Source organism: Erinaceus europaeus, chromosome 15 (genome assembly GCF_950295315.1).
Source record: "Erinaceus europaeus chromosome 15, mEriEur2.1, whole genome shotgun sequence".
NCBI classification, from domain to species: Eukaryota; Metazoa; Chordata; class Mammalia; order Eulipotyphla; family Erinaceidae; genus Erinaceus; species Erinaceus europaeus.
In genome coordinates this window covers 28,176,365-28,194,423 of record NC_080176.1, presented here as the reverse complement: position 1 = coordinate 28,194,423, position 18,059 = coordinate 28,176,365, and the positions used below count along the sequence as shown (strand labels likewise).

The 18,059-nt window shown below is 44.7% G+C and overlaps 1 protein-coding gene across 2 annotated transcripts in view; it reads left to right on the top strand.

Moving 5' to 3' along the window:
• BAZ1B (bromodomain adjacent to zinc finger domain 1B) overlaps window positions 1-18,059 on the top strand; it is a 75,826-nt gene that overhangs the window by 6,471 nt on the left and 51,296 nt on the right. For both annotated transcript variants that reach the window (XM_060173482.1, XM_060173483.1), the window contains exons 2-4: window positions 4,697-4,813; window positions 9,038-9,182; window positions 11,461-11,662. In XM_060173482.1, the coding sequence (XP_060029465.1) occupies window positions 4,697-4,813; window positions 9,038-9,182; window positions 11,461-11,662 (464 nt within the window). The remainder of the gene's footprint in view (window positions 1-4,696; window positions 4,814-9,037; window positions 9,183-11,460; window positions 11,663-18,059) is intronic.

Genomic DNA, 18,059 nt, shown 5'->3' with positions numbered 1-18,059 from the left:
GACCTGCTTCACTGCCTGTGAAGCCGACTCCCCTGCAGGTGGAGAGCCAGGGGCTCGAACCCGGATCCTTACACGGGTCCTTGTGCTTGGCGCCACATGCACTTAACCCACTGCACTACCGCCCAACTCCCAATTTCTTTCCTTTTTAAAAAATATTTATTCCCTTTTGTTGCCATTGTTGTTTTATTGTTGTAGTTACTGTTGTTATTAATGATGTCGTTGTTGTTGGATAGGACCGAGAGAAATGGAGAGAAGAGGGGAAGACAGAGGGTGAGGAGAGAAAGACACCTGCAGACCTGCTTTGCTGCCTGTGAAGCGGCTCCCCTGCAGGTGGGGAGCTGGGGCTCGAACCGGGATCCTTATGCTGCTGGTCTTTGCACTTTGTGCCACCTGCACTTAACCCGCTGCGCTACTGCCCGACTCCCTCTTCTCAATTTCTGCCCTATCCAATTAAAAAAATAATAATAAAAAGGAAACTGTCTCCGGGAGCACTGAGTGCCAGTGATAATGGTGGAGGCAAAAGGAAAAAAAAATTGTTTTAGATTTAATGGATTGTTAGAATGTAGTTTTCGATGAAGACTAGAGGACCATGGTTTTGAAAGAATGGTTTTGGAGAACTTGATTTTTATCTTTTTCTTTTTTTTGGCTTCTGGTGGTGCTGAGTATTGAACCTGGGATCTTTTTGTCAGGTGTGAAAAGCTTTCTGGAACACCATTATGCTATCTCCCCAGCCCAAGATTCTTGCTTTTAAACACTTAAGAGAAGTGTAAGGGTTAGTGTGGGCAGGTGGGCCTGGAGTTATTCAGTAGTGAGGGACACACAGTACAGGCCTTGTTAACAATGGCTGAGGAGTCTGGGCTTTGCTTACACTTCACTGAGAGGTTTGAACAGGAAAGAAACCGTCTTCCACACCTGGGTGATCACTGACTACAAGCACAGCCTGGATTCCATTAAAATACCTTTCAGGGGGGGGGGCAGATAGCATAATGGTTATAGCATAATGGTTATAGCATAATGGTTATGCAGAGAAACTCTCATGCCTGAGGTGCCAAAGCTCTAGGTTCAGTTCCCCAAACCACCATAAACCAGAGCTGATCAGTGCTCTGGTAAAAATAAATAAGCAAGTAAGTAAGTAAAAATAAAAATAAATCTCTCTCGGCCCTAGGTAATTATGGTCTAAAGGAATTGATGGACCCTTGAAAAGAAGTTTAAGCCAGTGGATTGCAGAAATAAATTCAGGCTGGCAAGATGGCTGGAAAGGTGTCTGCACTGCCACACGTGAGGCCCAGAGTTGAGCCTGGCTTTGGTGGTGTGTGGTCTTTTTGTCTGTGAAAAAGACATCGTAGGGCAGTGGAGCCCCAGTGTTAACATGGGGGGGGGGGAGGTGAGCTTTCCCAGTGGCTTAAACATTGGGCTCTCAATCTCAAGCATGAACTCCCGAGATTGACCACATGTGCCAGAGTGCAAAACAGGAATGAAAAGATAAAGTGGACTTGACAGGCTTTGCTGATGGCTGATGGCAGGGAGTCACAGATAATACTTTGGTTTGTCGCTTTCTTGTGATACAGAAAACCCTGGAAGAGTCAGTGTCTTTGTCTCATCTGGGACTGAGAGGGAGTGGAAAGTGGTTGGTTGGTTCTTTCATTGGCTGACATGTGTATCCAGGTGGAGAGTCCAGCTTGCTACCGGATGTACAGTCTGGGGGTCCTGGGGTCCACAGGGAGGAGACCCAGCCGGTGCTTGGGGGGAAGTATTAGCAGAGACAGAGTCGTGCAGCTTATGGGGATGGGTGAAGGCACCCGGATGACAGTGCTGTCCTGCTAGCAGTGATTTTTAAAAAAATTTATTTTCCCTTTTGTTGCCCTTGTATTTTTTATTGTAGTTATTATTGTTATTATTGATGTTGTTGTTGGATAGCACAGAGAGAAATGGAGAGGAGGAGAAGACAGAGGGGCAGAGAAAGATAGACACCTGCAGACCTGCTTGACCGACCGCCTGTGAAGCGATTCCCCTGCAGGTGTGGAGCTGGGGGCTCGAACCAGGATCTTTACTTGGGTCCTTGCACTTTGTGCCACGTGTGCCTAACCCACTGCGCTACCGCCCGACTCCCCAGCAGTGATTTTCTTAGAAGGGTGGGAAAGCTAGGTGACAGGATCCAGTTGACTGAGGAACTCAGCAGAGCGGGTCAGAGGGGGGTGCCTGTCTCAGAGCTCCCAACTTGCACACATGCTGTCCCAGGTCCAATCCCACACTGTTTGTGCTGGGACTGAGCAGAGCTCTGGAGTCTGAGAAAAATACACCCTACTCACAGTTTGAGAGCTGGGAAATAACGAGCCTAGTAGAGCAGAGGCCTCCCCTGAGTGGTTGGAGGCTGGGTTTGAGACCCTCCTCCCAAGTGCGGGGACCCTGGGTGCCATTGGGGGATCTTCGTGCGTGTGCACTGGTGCTGTGGTTTCTATCCCTCTCCGTCTCTTCCTCCTCACTCTCCCCTTCAAAAAATCAAAAGAAGGGGCTGGGGAGACCACTGTGTGGCTTGGTTGAGGAGGCTCTGAAGTATTTCCCTGGGAACAAAGTAGAACTTTGGGGGGCTAGGGTTGGCCTGGGAGACCACAGAATGACTGTGCAAAAGACTTTCATGCCAGAGGCTCTGAGCAAAAATGAACAAACAAAACCAAACAACAACAAAAAGATGTTTAAATGAGCATGAGGACAATGAGGCCACAAGAGTGATTTTTTTTTTTTTTTGCCATGAAAACCAGAGAATTGCAGCCCTGTGGGCACATCTGTATATTTCAGGTGATTCAGGACCAGTGCGATTGTTAATTAAAAGGAGACAGGACTTTGAAAAAGAACACTGAGGGTCGGGTAGTGGCGCACCTGATTGAGCGCACGTGTTACAGAGCGCAAGGAGCTGGGTTCAAGCCCCCAGTTCCCACCTGCAGGGGGAGAGCTTTGCGAGTGGTGAAGCAGGGCTGCAGATATCCTTCCTTTTATCTCCCTCTCTACCTCCTCCTACCTTCTGGACTTCTGGCTGTCTCTATCCAATAAATAAAGATTAAAAAATATATTGAGGGGAAAAGGTTCTGGGGCCTGCAAGATAGCGGAACAGAGCCACAGTGCAGCCTGGCTTCCCAGGGCTTTGGTGCTCTGCTGTCTCTGTCTCCATCTGGGAAAGCTGGCCTCCAGAGGCAACCAGATAAAAAGGGGGTGGTGCAGGTGGTGCTAAGTGCAAGGACCAGCGTAAAGATCCCGATTCAAGCCCCCGGCTCCCCACCTGCAGGGTTTGCAGGTATCTATCTTTCTCTCCCCCTCTTTGTCTTCACCTCCTCTCCCCATTTCTCTGTCCTATCCAACAACAATGACATCAATAACAGTAATAATAAAAATAACCACAACAATGATAAAAAAAAATAACAAGTGCAACAAAAAAGGGGGGTGGAAAATAGCCTCCAGGAGCAGTAGATTCGTGGTGCAGGCACCAAGCCCCAGCAATAACCCTGGAGGCCAAAAAAAAAAAGGGGGTGGGGTGGGATGGGGGTTAGGACTACAGTGAGCCTAAAGTATTACAAGAAAAGAGAAAAGACCTTTTTGGTGCCTGAGGCATCAAAAGTCCTAGGATCAGTCTCCAGTGCTACCATAAACCAGAGCTGAGCAGGGATCTTGAGAAACAAAACAGATGAGAAATGAAGGTCAGAGCAGGGATAGATCGCATAATGGTGATGCAAAGAGACTCTTGTGTCTGAAGCTCCAAAGTCCCAGGTTCAATCCCCTGTACCACCATAAGCTAGAGCTTAACAGTGCTCTGGTAAAAAAAAAAAAAAAAAAAAAAAAAGGAGAAAGAAAAGAAATGAGGGTCAGAGACTGAGTTTAGAAAATGGCTCTGTTATTGGATTGAGATTCTTTTTTTTGCCTCCAGGATTATCAGTAGGACTAGGTACCTGCAGTATGAACCCACTGTTTCTGGAGGCTATTTTTTCCCTTTGTTGCCCTGGCTATTGTTGTTGTTGGATAGGACAGAGAAAAATGGAGAGAGGATGGGAAGACGGGGAGAGAAAGACACCTGCAGACCTGCTTCACTGTCTGTGACTTGACCCCCCTGCAGGTGGGGAGCTGGGGCTCGAACTGGGATCCTTAATCTAGTCCTTGCGTTAACCCGCTGCATCACCACCCAGCTCCCGTTTGAGAAATTTTCTAAGTAGCTGTAGTTAGGGACTAAAGAAATAAATGATTTCTAGTCTGGGTACTAGAGCCGTTCACTCAGTGTGTCTGGTAAGTTAGCAAAGAACAGGTCCTGGGAAGGTTGTTTACTTAATTTATGTACTCTTTCATTATAGAGGGGAAGAAATACAGCTCTGGCCTGTGGGGTGCGAGGGGTGGCACTCAGGACCACGTGGCTGTGGGGCATCTAGTGCTTCGCCTATCGTGCCATCTCTCAGGTCCCTGTGTGTCTCAGGAAGTGAGATTTGGGTGAATGGTGAAGCCAGCTTTGTACTGGAATACTCCTGTTTGCTGTGTAAAACGCGACAAACCACCCTACCTCTAGTCTCGATTACATCCTTTGGATTGGCCAGTTTCGTTTGCTGATGGGACAGGATGGAAAGGACATGGCAGATCTTTTGATGTTCACCTAGTATTTTTTTTGTGGGTTAGCAGTCTCTGCTGCCTGAATACTGTTTTCCTGAGCCCCTGCCGACAGAGAGTATGAGGCCCGGCTGGAGAGGTACAGCGAGCGCATCTGGACGTGTAAGAGCACAGGCAGCAGCCAGCTGACACACAAGGAGGCCTGGGAGGAGGAGCAGGAAGTGGCGGAGCTGTAAGTACCGGGAACATCGCCTTCCTTTTTTAAATTATCTTTCTTCTTATTTATTTATTTATTTTTAAAATATTTATTTTATTTATTTATTCCCTTTTGTTGCCCTTGTTGTTTTATTGTTGTAGTTATTATTGTTGTTGTTGTTGTTGGATAGGACAGAGAGAAATGGAGAGAGGAGGGGAAGACAGAGAGGAGGAGAGAAAGATAGACACCTGCAGACCTGCTTCACCGCCTGTGAAGCAACTCCCCTGCAGGTGGGGAGCCGGGGTTCGAACCGGGATCCTTATGCCAGTCCTTGTGCTTTGTGCCACCTCTTATTTATTTTTTTAATTTGTTTTTGTTGCCCTTGTTTTGTTGCTGTAGTTATTATTATTGTTGTCGTTGTTGGATAGGGCAGAGAGAAATGGAGAGAGGAGAGGAAGACAGAGAGGAGGAGAGAAAGATAGACACCTGCAGACCTGCTTCACTGCCTGTGAAGGGACTCCCCTGCAGGTGGGGAGCCAGGGGCTCGAACCGGGATCCTTATGCTGCTCCTTGTGCTTGCGCCACCTGCGCTTAACCCGCTGCGTTACCGCCCAACTCCTTTAATTTATCTTTCTTTATTGGCCACAGACAGCCAGAAATTGAGAGGGCCTAAGGGGGCGATAGAGAAGGAGAGACACGTACAGCCCTGCTTCACCACCTGCAGGTGTGGACTGGGAGCTCGAGCCTGGGTCCTCGTGCACTGTAACGTGTGCGCTCAGCCAGCTGCGCCACTACCCGGCCCCAGCGTGGCCTGACACTGTCCTCACCTGATGAGGAAACGGGGAGCAGTCACTGCAAGGCAGAAGCAGAGTTTGAATCTGTGAGGCCTATGCAGGGCCTCCCCCCATACTGACATTGGGGTTCCTTTGCCTTCCTAATGACAAGTGTTGAGAACACGTAGGTCTTTGCCAGGCCTTCAGGTGTCTGTCCAAGGCTCTCACCTTGGAAATACTCCAGGATGTGACTAAGTAAAGCATCATGGGAATATGGAAGGGGGCCAGGCTGTGTCACACACGGTTAAGCACACAAAATGCAAAGTGCAAGGACCCGCACAAGGATCCGGGTTCGAGCCCCTGGCTCCCCATCTGTGTGGGGGGGGTCTGCTTTACAAGTGGTGAAGCAGGTCTGCAGGTATCTATCTTTCTCTCCCCCGCTCTATACCCCCATCTCTCTCAATTTCTCTTTGTCCTCTCCAATAAAAAAATGGAAAAAATGGGGGTTGGGCGGAAGCGCAGTGGGTTAAGCGCATGTGGCGTGAGGCACAAGGACTGGGCATAAGGATCCCGGTTCAAGCCCCTGGCTCCCCACCTGCAGGGGAGTCGCTTCACAGGCAGTGAAGCAGGTTTGCAGGTATCTGTCTTTCTCTCCCTCCTCTGTCTTCCTATCCTCTCTTGATTTCTCTCTGTCCTATCCAACAACAATAGCTATTAACAATAATAACAACACCAACAATAAAAAACAACAAGGGCAACAAAAGGGAAAGAAATAGCCTCCAGGAGCAGAGCAGTCACCAAGCCCCAGCGATAACCACTGGACCAGCATCACAGGTGCTAGAGTGATGCTTGTCTCTCTCTCTCTCTCTCTCTCTCATCAATAAGTAAACTTTATTAATGCATTACTTTTTGTTTTCTGCCTCTAAAGTTATCACTGAGGCTTGGTGCCGGCACTACAAAACCATTGTTCCTGGTGGCCATTTATTCCTTTTTTTTTTTTTTAAAGCCTTCTGGAGGCTTTTCCCCTCATTTTGTTGTCCTTGTTGTTGCCCTTGTTGTGGTTAATTGATATTGTTGTTATAGCTGTTGTTTTTGGATAGGACAGAGAGAAATCGAGAGTGGGGAGAGATAACACCTGCAGACCTGAGACCCTCCTGCAGGTGGGGAACTGGGGTCTCGAACCGGGATCCTTATGCTGGTCCTTGCGCTTTGTGCCATGTGCACTTAACCTGCTGCACTACTGCCCAGCTCCCTTACTTCTTTTTAATTTTTATTTATTTATTGAGAAAAATGGGAGGGAAGAGAAAGAACCAGATACCACTCTAGTACATGTGCTGCCAGGGATTGAACTTGGGACCTCATGCATGAGAGTCAATGCTTTGTCCACCATGCCAGCTCCTGGACCACAGATAATCTACTTTCTTTTTCTTTTTTTCTTTTCTTTTTTTTTTTAATTTTTAATTTTTTTATTGGGGAATTAATGTTTTACATTCAACAGTAAGTACAATAGTTTGTACATGTATAACATTCCCCAGTTTCCCATATAACAATACAAGCCCCACTAGGTTCCCTGAATCTTTTTTTTTTTTTATTCTTAATACAGTTGACTACACATCTAGTCTATGTCTGGCATAGATTTTTCCTTTTCTTTATTGCAGGGATTATTGGTTTACAATCAACAGTAAAATACAGTAGTTAGTACATGTGTAACATTTCTCAGTTTTTTAAAAAATATATATATTTTTATATATATATTTTTTCCCTTTTGTTGCCCTTGTTGTAGTTATTGTTGTTATTGATGTCGTTGTTAGATAGGACAGAGAGAAATGGAGAGAGGAGGGGAAGACAGAGAGGAAGAGAGAAAGACAGATAACCTGCAGACCTGCTTCACCACTTGTGATGCGACCTCCCTGCAGGTGGGGAGCTGGGGGCTGGAACCGGGATCCTCATACTGTTCCTTGTGCTTTGCGTCATGTGCGCTTAATCCGCTGCGCTACCGCCCAACTCCCCGTTTCTCAGTTTTTTGTATCTTTATTTGTTGGATAGAGACAGTCAAATTGGGGGGGGGGGGATAGAAAGGGAGACAGAGAGGCACCTACAGCCCTGCTTCACTCGCAAAGCTTTCCCTTTACAGGTGGAGACCAAGAGCTTGAACCTGGGTCCTTGTGCATACAGTTAGGTGCTTCAGTACCTGGTCCCAGAAATTCTTTTCTGATGATCAAATTCATACATAATTGTTAGAGGAATACACACTAACAAGGGAATCTGAGCATCATTGTCTAACCTCACTCCCCAGAACTAACCACAAGTGCTTTTTTTAAAAAAATTTTTTAAAAATTTATTCCCTTTTGTTGCTCTTGTTGTCTATTGTTGTAGTTGTTATTGATGTTGTTTTTGGATAGGACAGAGAGAAATGGAGAGAGGAGGGGAAGACAGACGGGGAGAGAAAGAAACATCTGCAGACCTGCTTCACCACCTGTGAAGCGACTCCCCTGCAGGTGAGGAGCCGGGGGCTCGAACCGGGATCCTTACGCTGGTCCTTCCACTTTGCACCATATGCGCTTAACCTGCTGCACTACCACCCGACTCTCCTAACCACAAGTTCTAAGCCCACGTGACTAGAAAAAGATTCAATGAATTAGGGGTCAGGAAAGGCCCCCCCGGGGAGTCAAGGTAGTGTGGAGACCTCTTGAAAAGCTGGGTGGAGGACAGTGGGAGAGGGACCTGGTGGGGTGAAGACCCAGTAATTAAAGTAAAAAGAAGAAATTCTTCTTTTTTTTAAAAATATTTATTCCCGGAAGTCGGGTGGTAGCACAGTGGGTTAAGCGCATGTGGCGCAAAGTGCAAGAACTGGCGGAAGGATCCCGGTTTGAGCCCCTGGCTCCCCACCTGCAGGGGCGTTGCTTCACAGGCGGTGAAGCAGGTCTGCAGGTGTCTCTCTCTCCCCTTATCTGTCTTCCCCTCCCCTCTCCATTTCTCTCGGTCCTATACAACAACAACGACATCACTAACAACAATAAAAACTACAACAATAAGACAACAAAGGCAACAAAAGGAAATAAATAAATACAAAAAAATTAAAAAATATATTTATTCCCTTTTGTCCTTGTTTTATTTTTGTAGTTATTAATTGATGTCGTTGTTGGATAGGACAGAGAGAAATGGGGAGGGGAGGGTAAGACAGGTGAGGGGAAGAAAGACAGACACCTGCAGACCTGCTTCACTGCTTGTGAAGCGGCTCCCCTGCAGGTGGGGAGCCGGGGGCTCGAACCAGGATCCTTAAGCTGGTCCTTGTGCTACAGCCCGACTCCTAAGAAATTCTTTTCTGTGTATGACATGATTTTTTTTTTTTTTTTGACATGATTCTTAATCTGGATGTTCTCCATGGGAGGCTTTGCATTTATTTGTGAAGCATTTGAATTGACCCGAGTTAATTTGCCACATAGGCTCTCCTCACAGTTTTGGGTAACTAATAATGTCTCTTTAGTCTGAAGGAGGAGTTCCCCACGTGGTATGAGAAACTGGTTCTGGAGATGGTTCACCACAACACAGCCTCCCTGGAGAAGCTGGTGGACTCTGCCTGGCTGGAAATCATGACCAAATATGCTGTGGGAGAGGAGTGTGACTTTGAGGTAAGCACTTGTTTGAACCTTTGCCTGGGGGAAGTGAGGACTCCTGAAGCAGTTGTCTCACAGTTACTGTTTCTTCCTTTCTTTCTTTTTTGTTGTTACCTTTATTTGTTGGATAGAGACAGTCAGAAATTGAGAGGAAAGGAGGAGATTGAACGGGAGAGAGGCAGAGAGACACCTGCAGCCCTCCTTCACCACTCAGGAAGCTTTCCCCCTGCATTAGGGACTGGAGGCTCAAACCCTGGTGGTCCTTGCGCATTGTAAGGTGTGTGCTCAACCAGGTGTGCTACTGCCTGGCCCCAGTTGCTGCTTTTTATCCCACTGTGATGGGTAGCTGCACACCACAATTTTCTTGTTTTTACCAGAGAACTGCTCAGCTCTGCATTATGGTGATGCAGGGGATTGAACCTGGGACTTTGGAGCCTCAGGCTTCAGAGTCTGTTTCCAAAACCCTGATGCTGCCCCCCCCAATAAATAAATAAATATTAAAAAAAAGAGAAAATAGTATTTTACCATAACTTATCCTTGAGCTATCTAAACTAGAAAAATAAAAAGTGGGGAAAGAGAGAAGACACCATAGTACTCTAATGTAGTGGGTATGACCTGCGGTCAAACCTGGGTAATGTTTAAAAATTTAGTTGATATGTTTAAGAACGTTTAATACAGATGTTTGGTGCTGCGTTGGGCGGTGGTGCCCCTGTTGAGTGCATACTCACATGACTCAGCGTCAAGCGCTCAGCCCCCTCTGTACAACAGTCGCAGGTCCAACCACCCCCCACCACCACCATTAAGACACAACAGGGAGTTGGGCGGTAGTGCAGTGGGTTAAACGCACGTGGCAAGGATCCCGGTTCAAACCCCCCGGCTCCTCACCTGCAGGGGGGTCACTTCGCAAGTGGTGAAGCAGGTCTGCAGGTGTCTTTCTCTCCCCCTCTCTGTCTTCCCCTCCTTACTCCATTTCTCTCTTACCCAATAACGACATCAATAACTACAACAATAAAACAAGGGCAACAGAAGGAAATAAATAAATGTTAAAAAAAGACACAACAAAGCAGTGCTCTGATTTTAAAAATTAATTAATTAATAATCTATGGTACCAAAGGTATTGCAATGACATGAGATCCTTTAATTGCTCAGCCAGAGCCAAGCAGTGCCCTAGTATTTTTGTCTCAGTAGGTGGGTGGTAGTGCAGCGGGTTATGCACACATGGTGTGAAATGCAAGGACCAGTGTAAGGATCCTGGTTTGAGCCCGTCTCCCCACCTGCAGGGGCGTCCCCTCATGGGCAGTGAAGCAGGTCTGCAGGTGTCTGTCTTTCTCTCCCCCTCTCTGTCTTCCCCTCCTCTCTCCATTTCTCCCTATCCTATCCAACAACAACGACAGCAGTAACAACAACAATAAGACAAGGGCAACAAAAGGGAAAAAATAGCCTCCAGGAGCAGTGGATTCGTAGTGCAGGTACACAGCCCCAGCAATAACCCTGGAGGCCAATAACAGTAATAATAAATTAAAAAATATTTATTATTGGATAGAGACAGAGAAATTGAAAAGGGTGGGGAAGGTAGGGAGAGAGACAGAGAGACACCTGCAGCCCTGCTTCATGTTCATGAAGCTTTCCCTGCAGGTGAGGTCATAGGGGCTTTAACCTGCACCCTTGTGCGCTGTAATGTGTGCGTTTATCCAGGTGCGCCACTGCCTGCCCTGCCCCCTTTTCTCTTCTTCTTAAGGATTTATTAATTTACTGGGCAAGTGAGTTAGAGAGAGCCAGAGTAGCATCACCGTAGCAGATGGGATGCCAGGGGTCAAACTCTGGAGCTCATTCACGAGAACCCAACACCTGCACCACCTGCTGGCCGTCAAGCACCATTACAGTACTGAGCAGTCCCTGCACAGTGCGTTGAAGATACTGCAGGTTAAGATTCAGGAGAAGGGAGCCACCACCCCACCCTAATTATTTTATTTTTAATGATATTTCAGTCTAGAAGTCTGATACATCTGGGAAAATTACTGTACTTTGTTACACTAAAGCTTTAGTGTTTTTTTTGTTTGTTTTGCTAAGGTGCAGTATATAGTGGATCGCATATGGTTATTTTAAAATATTCTATGAAAGATTTCATTATGAGATAGAAAGAACCAACATCACTTTGATATATGTGCGGTTCTGGGCATCGATCTTAGCACAAGTGCACCACTGCTGAGGTGTCTTCCTCACTCCTGGATGATCCACTCTAAACATCAAGTTACTTTTTTAGATTGTTATTTTTGTTCCTCCTGTTTCACAGGTAGGGAAAGAAAAAATGCTCAAGGTGAGAATTGTGAAGATACATCCTTTGGAGAAAGTCGATGAAGAAGCAGCTGAGAAGAAGTCTGATGGGGCCTGCGACTCCCCGTCAAGTGACAAAGAAAATTCTAGCCAGATTGCCCAGGACCATCCGAAGAAGGAGGCCATTGGCAAAGAAGATGAAGGAAGGAGGGAAAGTCTTAGTATGTATGACGCTAGCTTTCCTTCCTGAGCCAAGCGACTGTTGATTCTTTTTTTTATATTCATTTATTTATTCCCTTTTGTTGCCCTTGTTTTATTGTTATAGTTATTATTGTTGTTGTCATTGATGTTGTTGTATAGGACAGAGAGAAATCGAGAAAGGAGGGGAAGACAGAGGGGGAGAGAAAGATAGACACCTGCAGACCTGCTTCACTGCCTGTGAAGCAACTCCCCTGTAGGTGGGAAGCTGGGGCTCGAACCGGGCTCCTTAACGCAGGTCCTTGCGCTTTGTGCCATGTGTGCTTAACCCGCTGTGCTACCACCCAACTCCCAAGACTGTTTTGCACACAGATCTCACTGACTTTTTTTTTTTAACATTTGACTGTATTTTATTATTTATTTATTTTTACCAGAACACTGGTCAGCTCTGGTTTATGGTGGTGAGAGGGATTGAATCTGGGACCTCAGAGCCTTAGGCATGAGAGTGCATAACCATTATGTTATCTCTCCCACCTCTCACTGACTTTTGTAGCCCAGTTTGGTAGATAAGTAGGCATGCTTTTGTTATAATTCAGAAAGAAAAATATCCTCAAAGTGAATCAAAAGTTGTCTTGATTCCTTTTTTTTTTTTTTTTGGCAGTTTATTTACTTATTGCCTAGAGGGAGCTAGAAACTGAGAGGGAAGGGGGTGATAAAGAGGGAGAGAGTGGTCTGGGAGGTGATGAAGTGGATAAAGCATTAGATTCTCAACCATGAGGTCCTGAGTTCGATCCCCGGCAACACATGTACCAGAGCACTATCTGGTTATTTTTTCCTTCTATTTTCATGAATAAATAAATAAAATTTAAAAAAAGGAGAGAGAGAGAGAGAGAGAAACAGACAGACAGCCCTGCTTCACCACTTGTAAAGCTTTCCCCATACAGGTGGGGACTGGGGCTCAAACTTGGGTCCTTACGCACTGTGACGTGCTCAACCAGGTGCGTCACCACCTGACCCCTAGTCTTGATTCTTGATTCTGCATTTCTTCTTCCATGATTTCTGGTCAAGCTCAATTATAAATCAGGCAGAGGAAGAGAATGGCAACAGTAATTCATAATGAAATAAAACAGGGTGATATATGGTAGTAAGTTCTGCAGATGTGGTGGCTCTCAGAACATCTGACTGCATGTTTTTGGACTGCAGTTAACCTTGGGTAACTGAAGCCACAGGAAACCAACCAATATCTATCTTTATTTACTTGATAGAGACAGCAGGAAATTGAGAAGGAAGGGGGTGGTAGAGAGACACCTGTAGACCTGCTTTATTTCTTGTGAAGTTTTCCCCTTGCAGATGGGGACTGGGGGCTGGGGACTGGGGGCTTGCACCTGGGTCTTTGCACCTTGTACCATATGTACTCAACCAGGTGCACCACCACCTGGCCACGAAACTCTTAATCTGTAGATAGACTGATGATTGCCCAAGATGATAACGACTCTTACTTTTTCTATTCCAACCAGGGTTATCACTGGTACTCAGTGTTTGCACATCAATTCCACTATTTCCATTGGAGAGTTCTTTTTTTTTATAGAGACAGAGAGGGATGGGGTAGGGTGTGTGTGTGCTCTATTACATTTGCCGCTAACACCACCCTCCCCTCCCCGTTATTTGAGAGAACCAGGGCATCACTCTTGACACATATGATGCTAAATGTTGAACTGAGGACCTCATGCCTGAGAGTCCACTTTCTCATCCACTGTGCCACCTCCCTGACTGCCAGCTTTTTTTCTTGATTCTAGTGGCCCTAGAGGTGGATAAAGGGTTGGCTTCCCAATCATAATGGTCTGAGATCGATCCCTGGCATTGCACATTGCTGGCTTTCTCCTCTTCTTTCTAAATTCACTAATGAAATCTTAAAAGGAAAAAAAGGGTTGGGGGGGGCCCTGGTGGTGACGCACCGGATTAAGTGCATGCACATGGTACTAAGAGCAAAGATCCCGACTCCCCATATACAGGGGGTTTCCCTCACAAGCTCTGATGCAGGTCTGCAGGCATCTCTCTGTCTGTCTGTCTCTCTCTTTGTCTCCAGGGTTATCACTGGGGCTCAGTGCCAGCACTACGAATCCTTGCTTCTGGAGGCTATTTTTTCCATTTTTGTTGCCCTTGTGGTTGCTATTGTTATTGTTGTTATAGCTATTATTGTTGGACAGGACAGAAAGAAATCAAGAGAGGAGGGGAAGACAGAAGGGAAGAGAAAGATAGACACCCACAGACCTGCTTCACTGCCTGTGAAGCAGCTCCCCTGCAGGTGGGGAGCTGGGGGCTCGAACCGGGATTCTTACGTTGGTCCTTGCGCTTTGTGTCATATGCGCTTAACCCGCTGCACTACTGCCCAGTCCCTCTCTTTTTTAAATAATTTATTTATTTTTATTTTATTTTATTTTATTTTATTTTTTTTATTAAAGAAAGGATTAATTAACAAAACCATAGGGTAGGAGGGGTACAACTCCACACAATTCCCACCGCCCAATCTCCATATCCCACCCCCTCCCCCGATAGCTTTCCCATTCTCTATCCCTCTGGGAGCATGGACCCAGGGTCATTGAGGGTTGCAGAAGGTAGAAGGTCTGGCTTCTGTAATTGCTTCCTCGCTGAACATGGGCGTTGACTGGTCGGTCCATACTCCCAGTCTGCCTCTCTCTTTCCCTAGTAGGGTGGGGCTCTGGGGAAGCTGAGCTCCAGGACACATTGGTGGTGTCTTCAATCCAGGGAAGTCTGGCCGGCATCCTGATGACACCTGGAACCTGGTGACTGAAAAGAGAGTTAACATACAAAGCCATACAAATTGTTGAGCAATCATGGACCCAAAGCTTGGAAAAGTGGAGAGGAAGTATTAGGGAGGTACTCACTGCAAACTCTAGTATACTTCTGCTTTCTTACTTTGGTGCCATACTCCAAACTCAGTCAATTTCTGCTTTGCGTTTCTACTTCTTTTTTTTTTTTTTTTACATGCATAACATTCCCCAGATTCCCATTTAGCAATACAACCCCCACTATTTCATTCATCATTTTTCATGGACCTGTATTCTCCCCACCCACCCACCCACCCCAGAGTCTTTTACTTTGGTGTAATACTCCAATTCCATTTCAGGTTCGACTTGTGTTTTCTTTTCTACTCTTGTTTTTCAACTTCGGCCTGAGAGTGAGATCATCCCATATTCATCCTTCTGTTTCTGACTTATTTCACTCAACATGATTTTTTCAAGGTCCATCCAAGATCGGCTGAAAACGGTGAAGTCACCATTTTTTACAGCTGAGTAGTATTCCATTGTGTATATATACCACAACTTGCTCAGCCACTCATCTGTTGTTGGACACCTGGGTTGTTTCCAGGTTTTGGCTATTACAAATTGTGCTGCCAAGAACATATGTGTACACAGATCTTTTTGGATGGATGTGTTGGGTTCCTTAGGATATATCCCCAGGAGGGGAATTGCAGGGTCATAGGGTAGGTCCATTTCTAGCCTTCTGAGAGTTCTCCAGACTGTTCTCCACAGAGGTTGGACCAATTGACATTCCCACCAGCAGTGCAGGAGGGTTCCTTTGACCCCACACCCTCTCCAGCATTTGCTGTTGTTACCTTTTCTGATGTGTGACATTCTCACAGGAGTGAAGTGATATCTCATTGTTGTCTTGATTTGCATTTCTCTGACAATCAGAGACTTGGAGCATTTTTTCATGTGTTTCTCGGCCTTTTGGATCTCTTCTGTGGTGAATATTCTGTCCAATTCCTCCCCCCATTTTTGGATGGGGTTATTTGTTGTCTTGTTGTTGAGTCTGGTAAGCTCTTTATATATGTTGGTTATTAAACTCTTATCTGATGTATGGCATGTAAAGATCTTCTCCCATTCTGTGAGGGGTCTCTTGATTTGGGTAGTGGTTTCTTTTGCTGTGAAGAAGCTTTTTAATTTGATGTAGTCCCATAGGTTTATACTTGCCTTAGTCTTCCTTGTAATTGGATTCGTTTCATTGAAAATGTCTTTAAAATTTATGCGGAAAAAAGTTCTTCCAATATTTTCCTCTAAGTATCTGATAGTTTCTGGTCTAACATCCAAGTCCTTGATCCACTTGGAATTTACTTTTGTATTTGGTGAAATACAGTGATTCAGCTTCATTCTTCTGCATGTTTCAACCCATTGTTTCCAACACCATTTGTTGAAGAGAGACTGTTTCCCCCATATAATAGTCTGGGCCCCTTTGTCAAAGATTAGATGTCCATAGGTGTGGGGCCTCATTTCTGGGCTCTCAATTCTATTCCACTGGTCAGTGTGTCTGTTCATGTTCCAGTACCAAGCAGTTTTGATGACAATGGCCCTATAATATAGTTTGAGATCTGGCAGTGTGATGCCTCCGGTTCTGTTCTTTTTTCTCAAGATTGTTTTGGCAATTCTAGGTCTTTTCTGGTTCCAGATAAACATTTGTAGCATTTGATCTATTTTCCTAAAAAATGTGCTTGGGATCTTGATGGGGATAGCATTAAATTTGTAGATGGCTCTGGGTAATATATTCATTTTGATGATGTTAATTCTTCCAACCCATGAGCATGGAATATCTTTCCACTTCTTTGTGTCTTTTTCAATTTCTTTGAGTAGTGACTCATAATTTTCAGTATACAAGTCTTTCACTTCTTTGGTTAGGTTTATTCCTAGATATTTTATTGTTTTTGTTGCTATAGAAAAAGGAACTGATTTCTGGATTTCAATTTCTTCTAACTTAGTGTTTGCATAGAGGAATGCCACTGACTTTTGAATGTTAATTTTATAGCCTGACACATTACTGTATTGCCTGATGATTTCCAAAAGCTTCTTGCTAGATTCCTTAGGTTTTTCCATGTATACTATCATGTCATCTGCAAATAAGGAGAGTTTGACTTCTTCTCTTCCAATCTGTATTCCTTTAATTCCTTGCTCCTGCCTGATTGCTATGGCAAGAACTTCCAACACTATGTTGAATAGTAATGGTGATAGTGGGCAGCCCTGTCTAGTACCTGATCTGAGGGGAAATGCTTCCAGTTTTTCACCATTGAGTATGATGTTGGCTGTAGGTTTGCTATATATAGACTCCACTATCTTCAGGAATTTTCCATCTATTCCTATTTTTTGTAGTGTTTTGATCATAAAGGGATGTTGTATTTTGTCAAAGGCTTTCTCTGCATCTATTGATATGACCATGTGGTTTTTGGTCTTGCTTTTGTTGATGTGGTGGATCACATTGATTGATTTACGTATATTAAACCAACCTTGCATGCCTGGGATAAACCCCACTTGGTCATGATGAACATTTTTTTTGATATACTGCTGTATCCGGTTGGCTAGAATTTTGTTCAATATTTTCGCATCTATGTTCATCAGAGATATTGGTCTGTAGTTTTCTTTTTTGGTTGTGTCCCTGTCTGCTTTTGGTATCAGGGTGATGTTGGCTTCATAGAAGCTGGCAGGGAGTATTCCAGTGTCTTCAATCTTCTGGAAGACTTTTAAAAGTAGAGGTATTAGTTCTTCTTTGAAAGTTTTGTAGAATTCATTTGTAAAACCATCTGGTCCAGGACTTTTATTTTTGGGAAGATTTTTGATAACTGTTTCAATTTCATTAGCTGTGATGGGCCTGTTCATGTTATCCACTTCCTCTTTACTTAGTTTTGGAAGTTGGTAGGTATCTAGGAAATCATTCATTTCTTCCAGGTTCTCTAGCTTGGTGGCATATAGTTGTTCATAGAAGCCTCGCATGATATGTTGAATTTCTGCAGTGTCTGTTGTGATATCTCCTCTTTCATTTACTATCCGATTTATTTGGGTCTTCTCCCTTTTTTGTTTTGTGAGTCTGGCTAAAGGTTTGTCGATTTTGTTTACTCTTTCGAAGAACCAACATTTACTTTCATTGATCTTTTGTATGGTTTTCCTATTCTCAATGTTATTTATTTCTGCCCTAACTTTAGTAATTTCTGTCCTTCTGGTTGCTTTAGGGTTCCTTTGTTGTTGTTCTTCTAGGTCTTTAAGATGTGCAGTCAGGCTGTTTATTTGTGCCTTTTCTTGTTTCCTAATGTGTGCTTGTATAGCTATGAACTTCCCTCTTAGGACTGCTTTAGCTGTGTCCCAAATATTTTGATAGCTTGTGTCTTCATTTTCATTGAATTCTCGAAACATTTTGATTTCTTCCTTGATTTCCTCTTTGACCCAGAAGTTGTTAAGAAGTGTACTGTTGAGCTTCCACATTTTGGTACTGTTACTAATCTTTTGTTGATTGTTAAGTGTTAATTTAATTCCACTGTGGTCTGAGAAGATGCTTGGGATGATTTCAGTGCTCTTGAATAGACTGATGCTGTCTTTGTGGCCTAACATATGGTCTATCCTTGAGAATGATCCATGT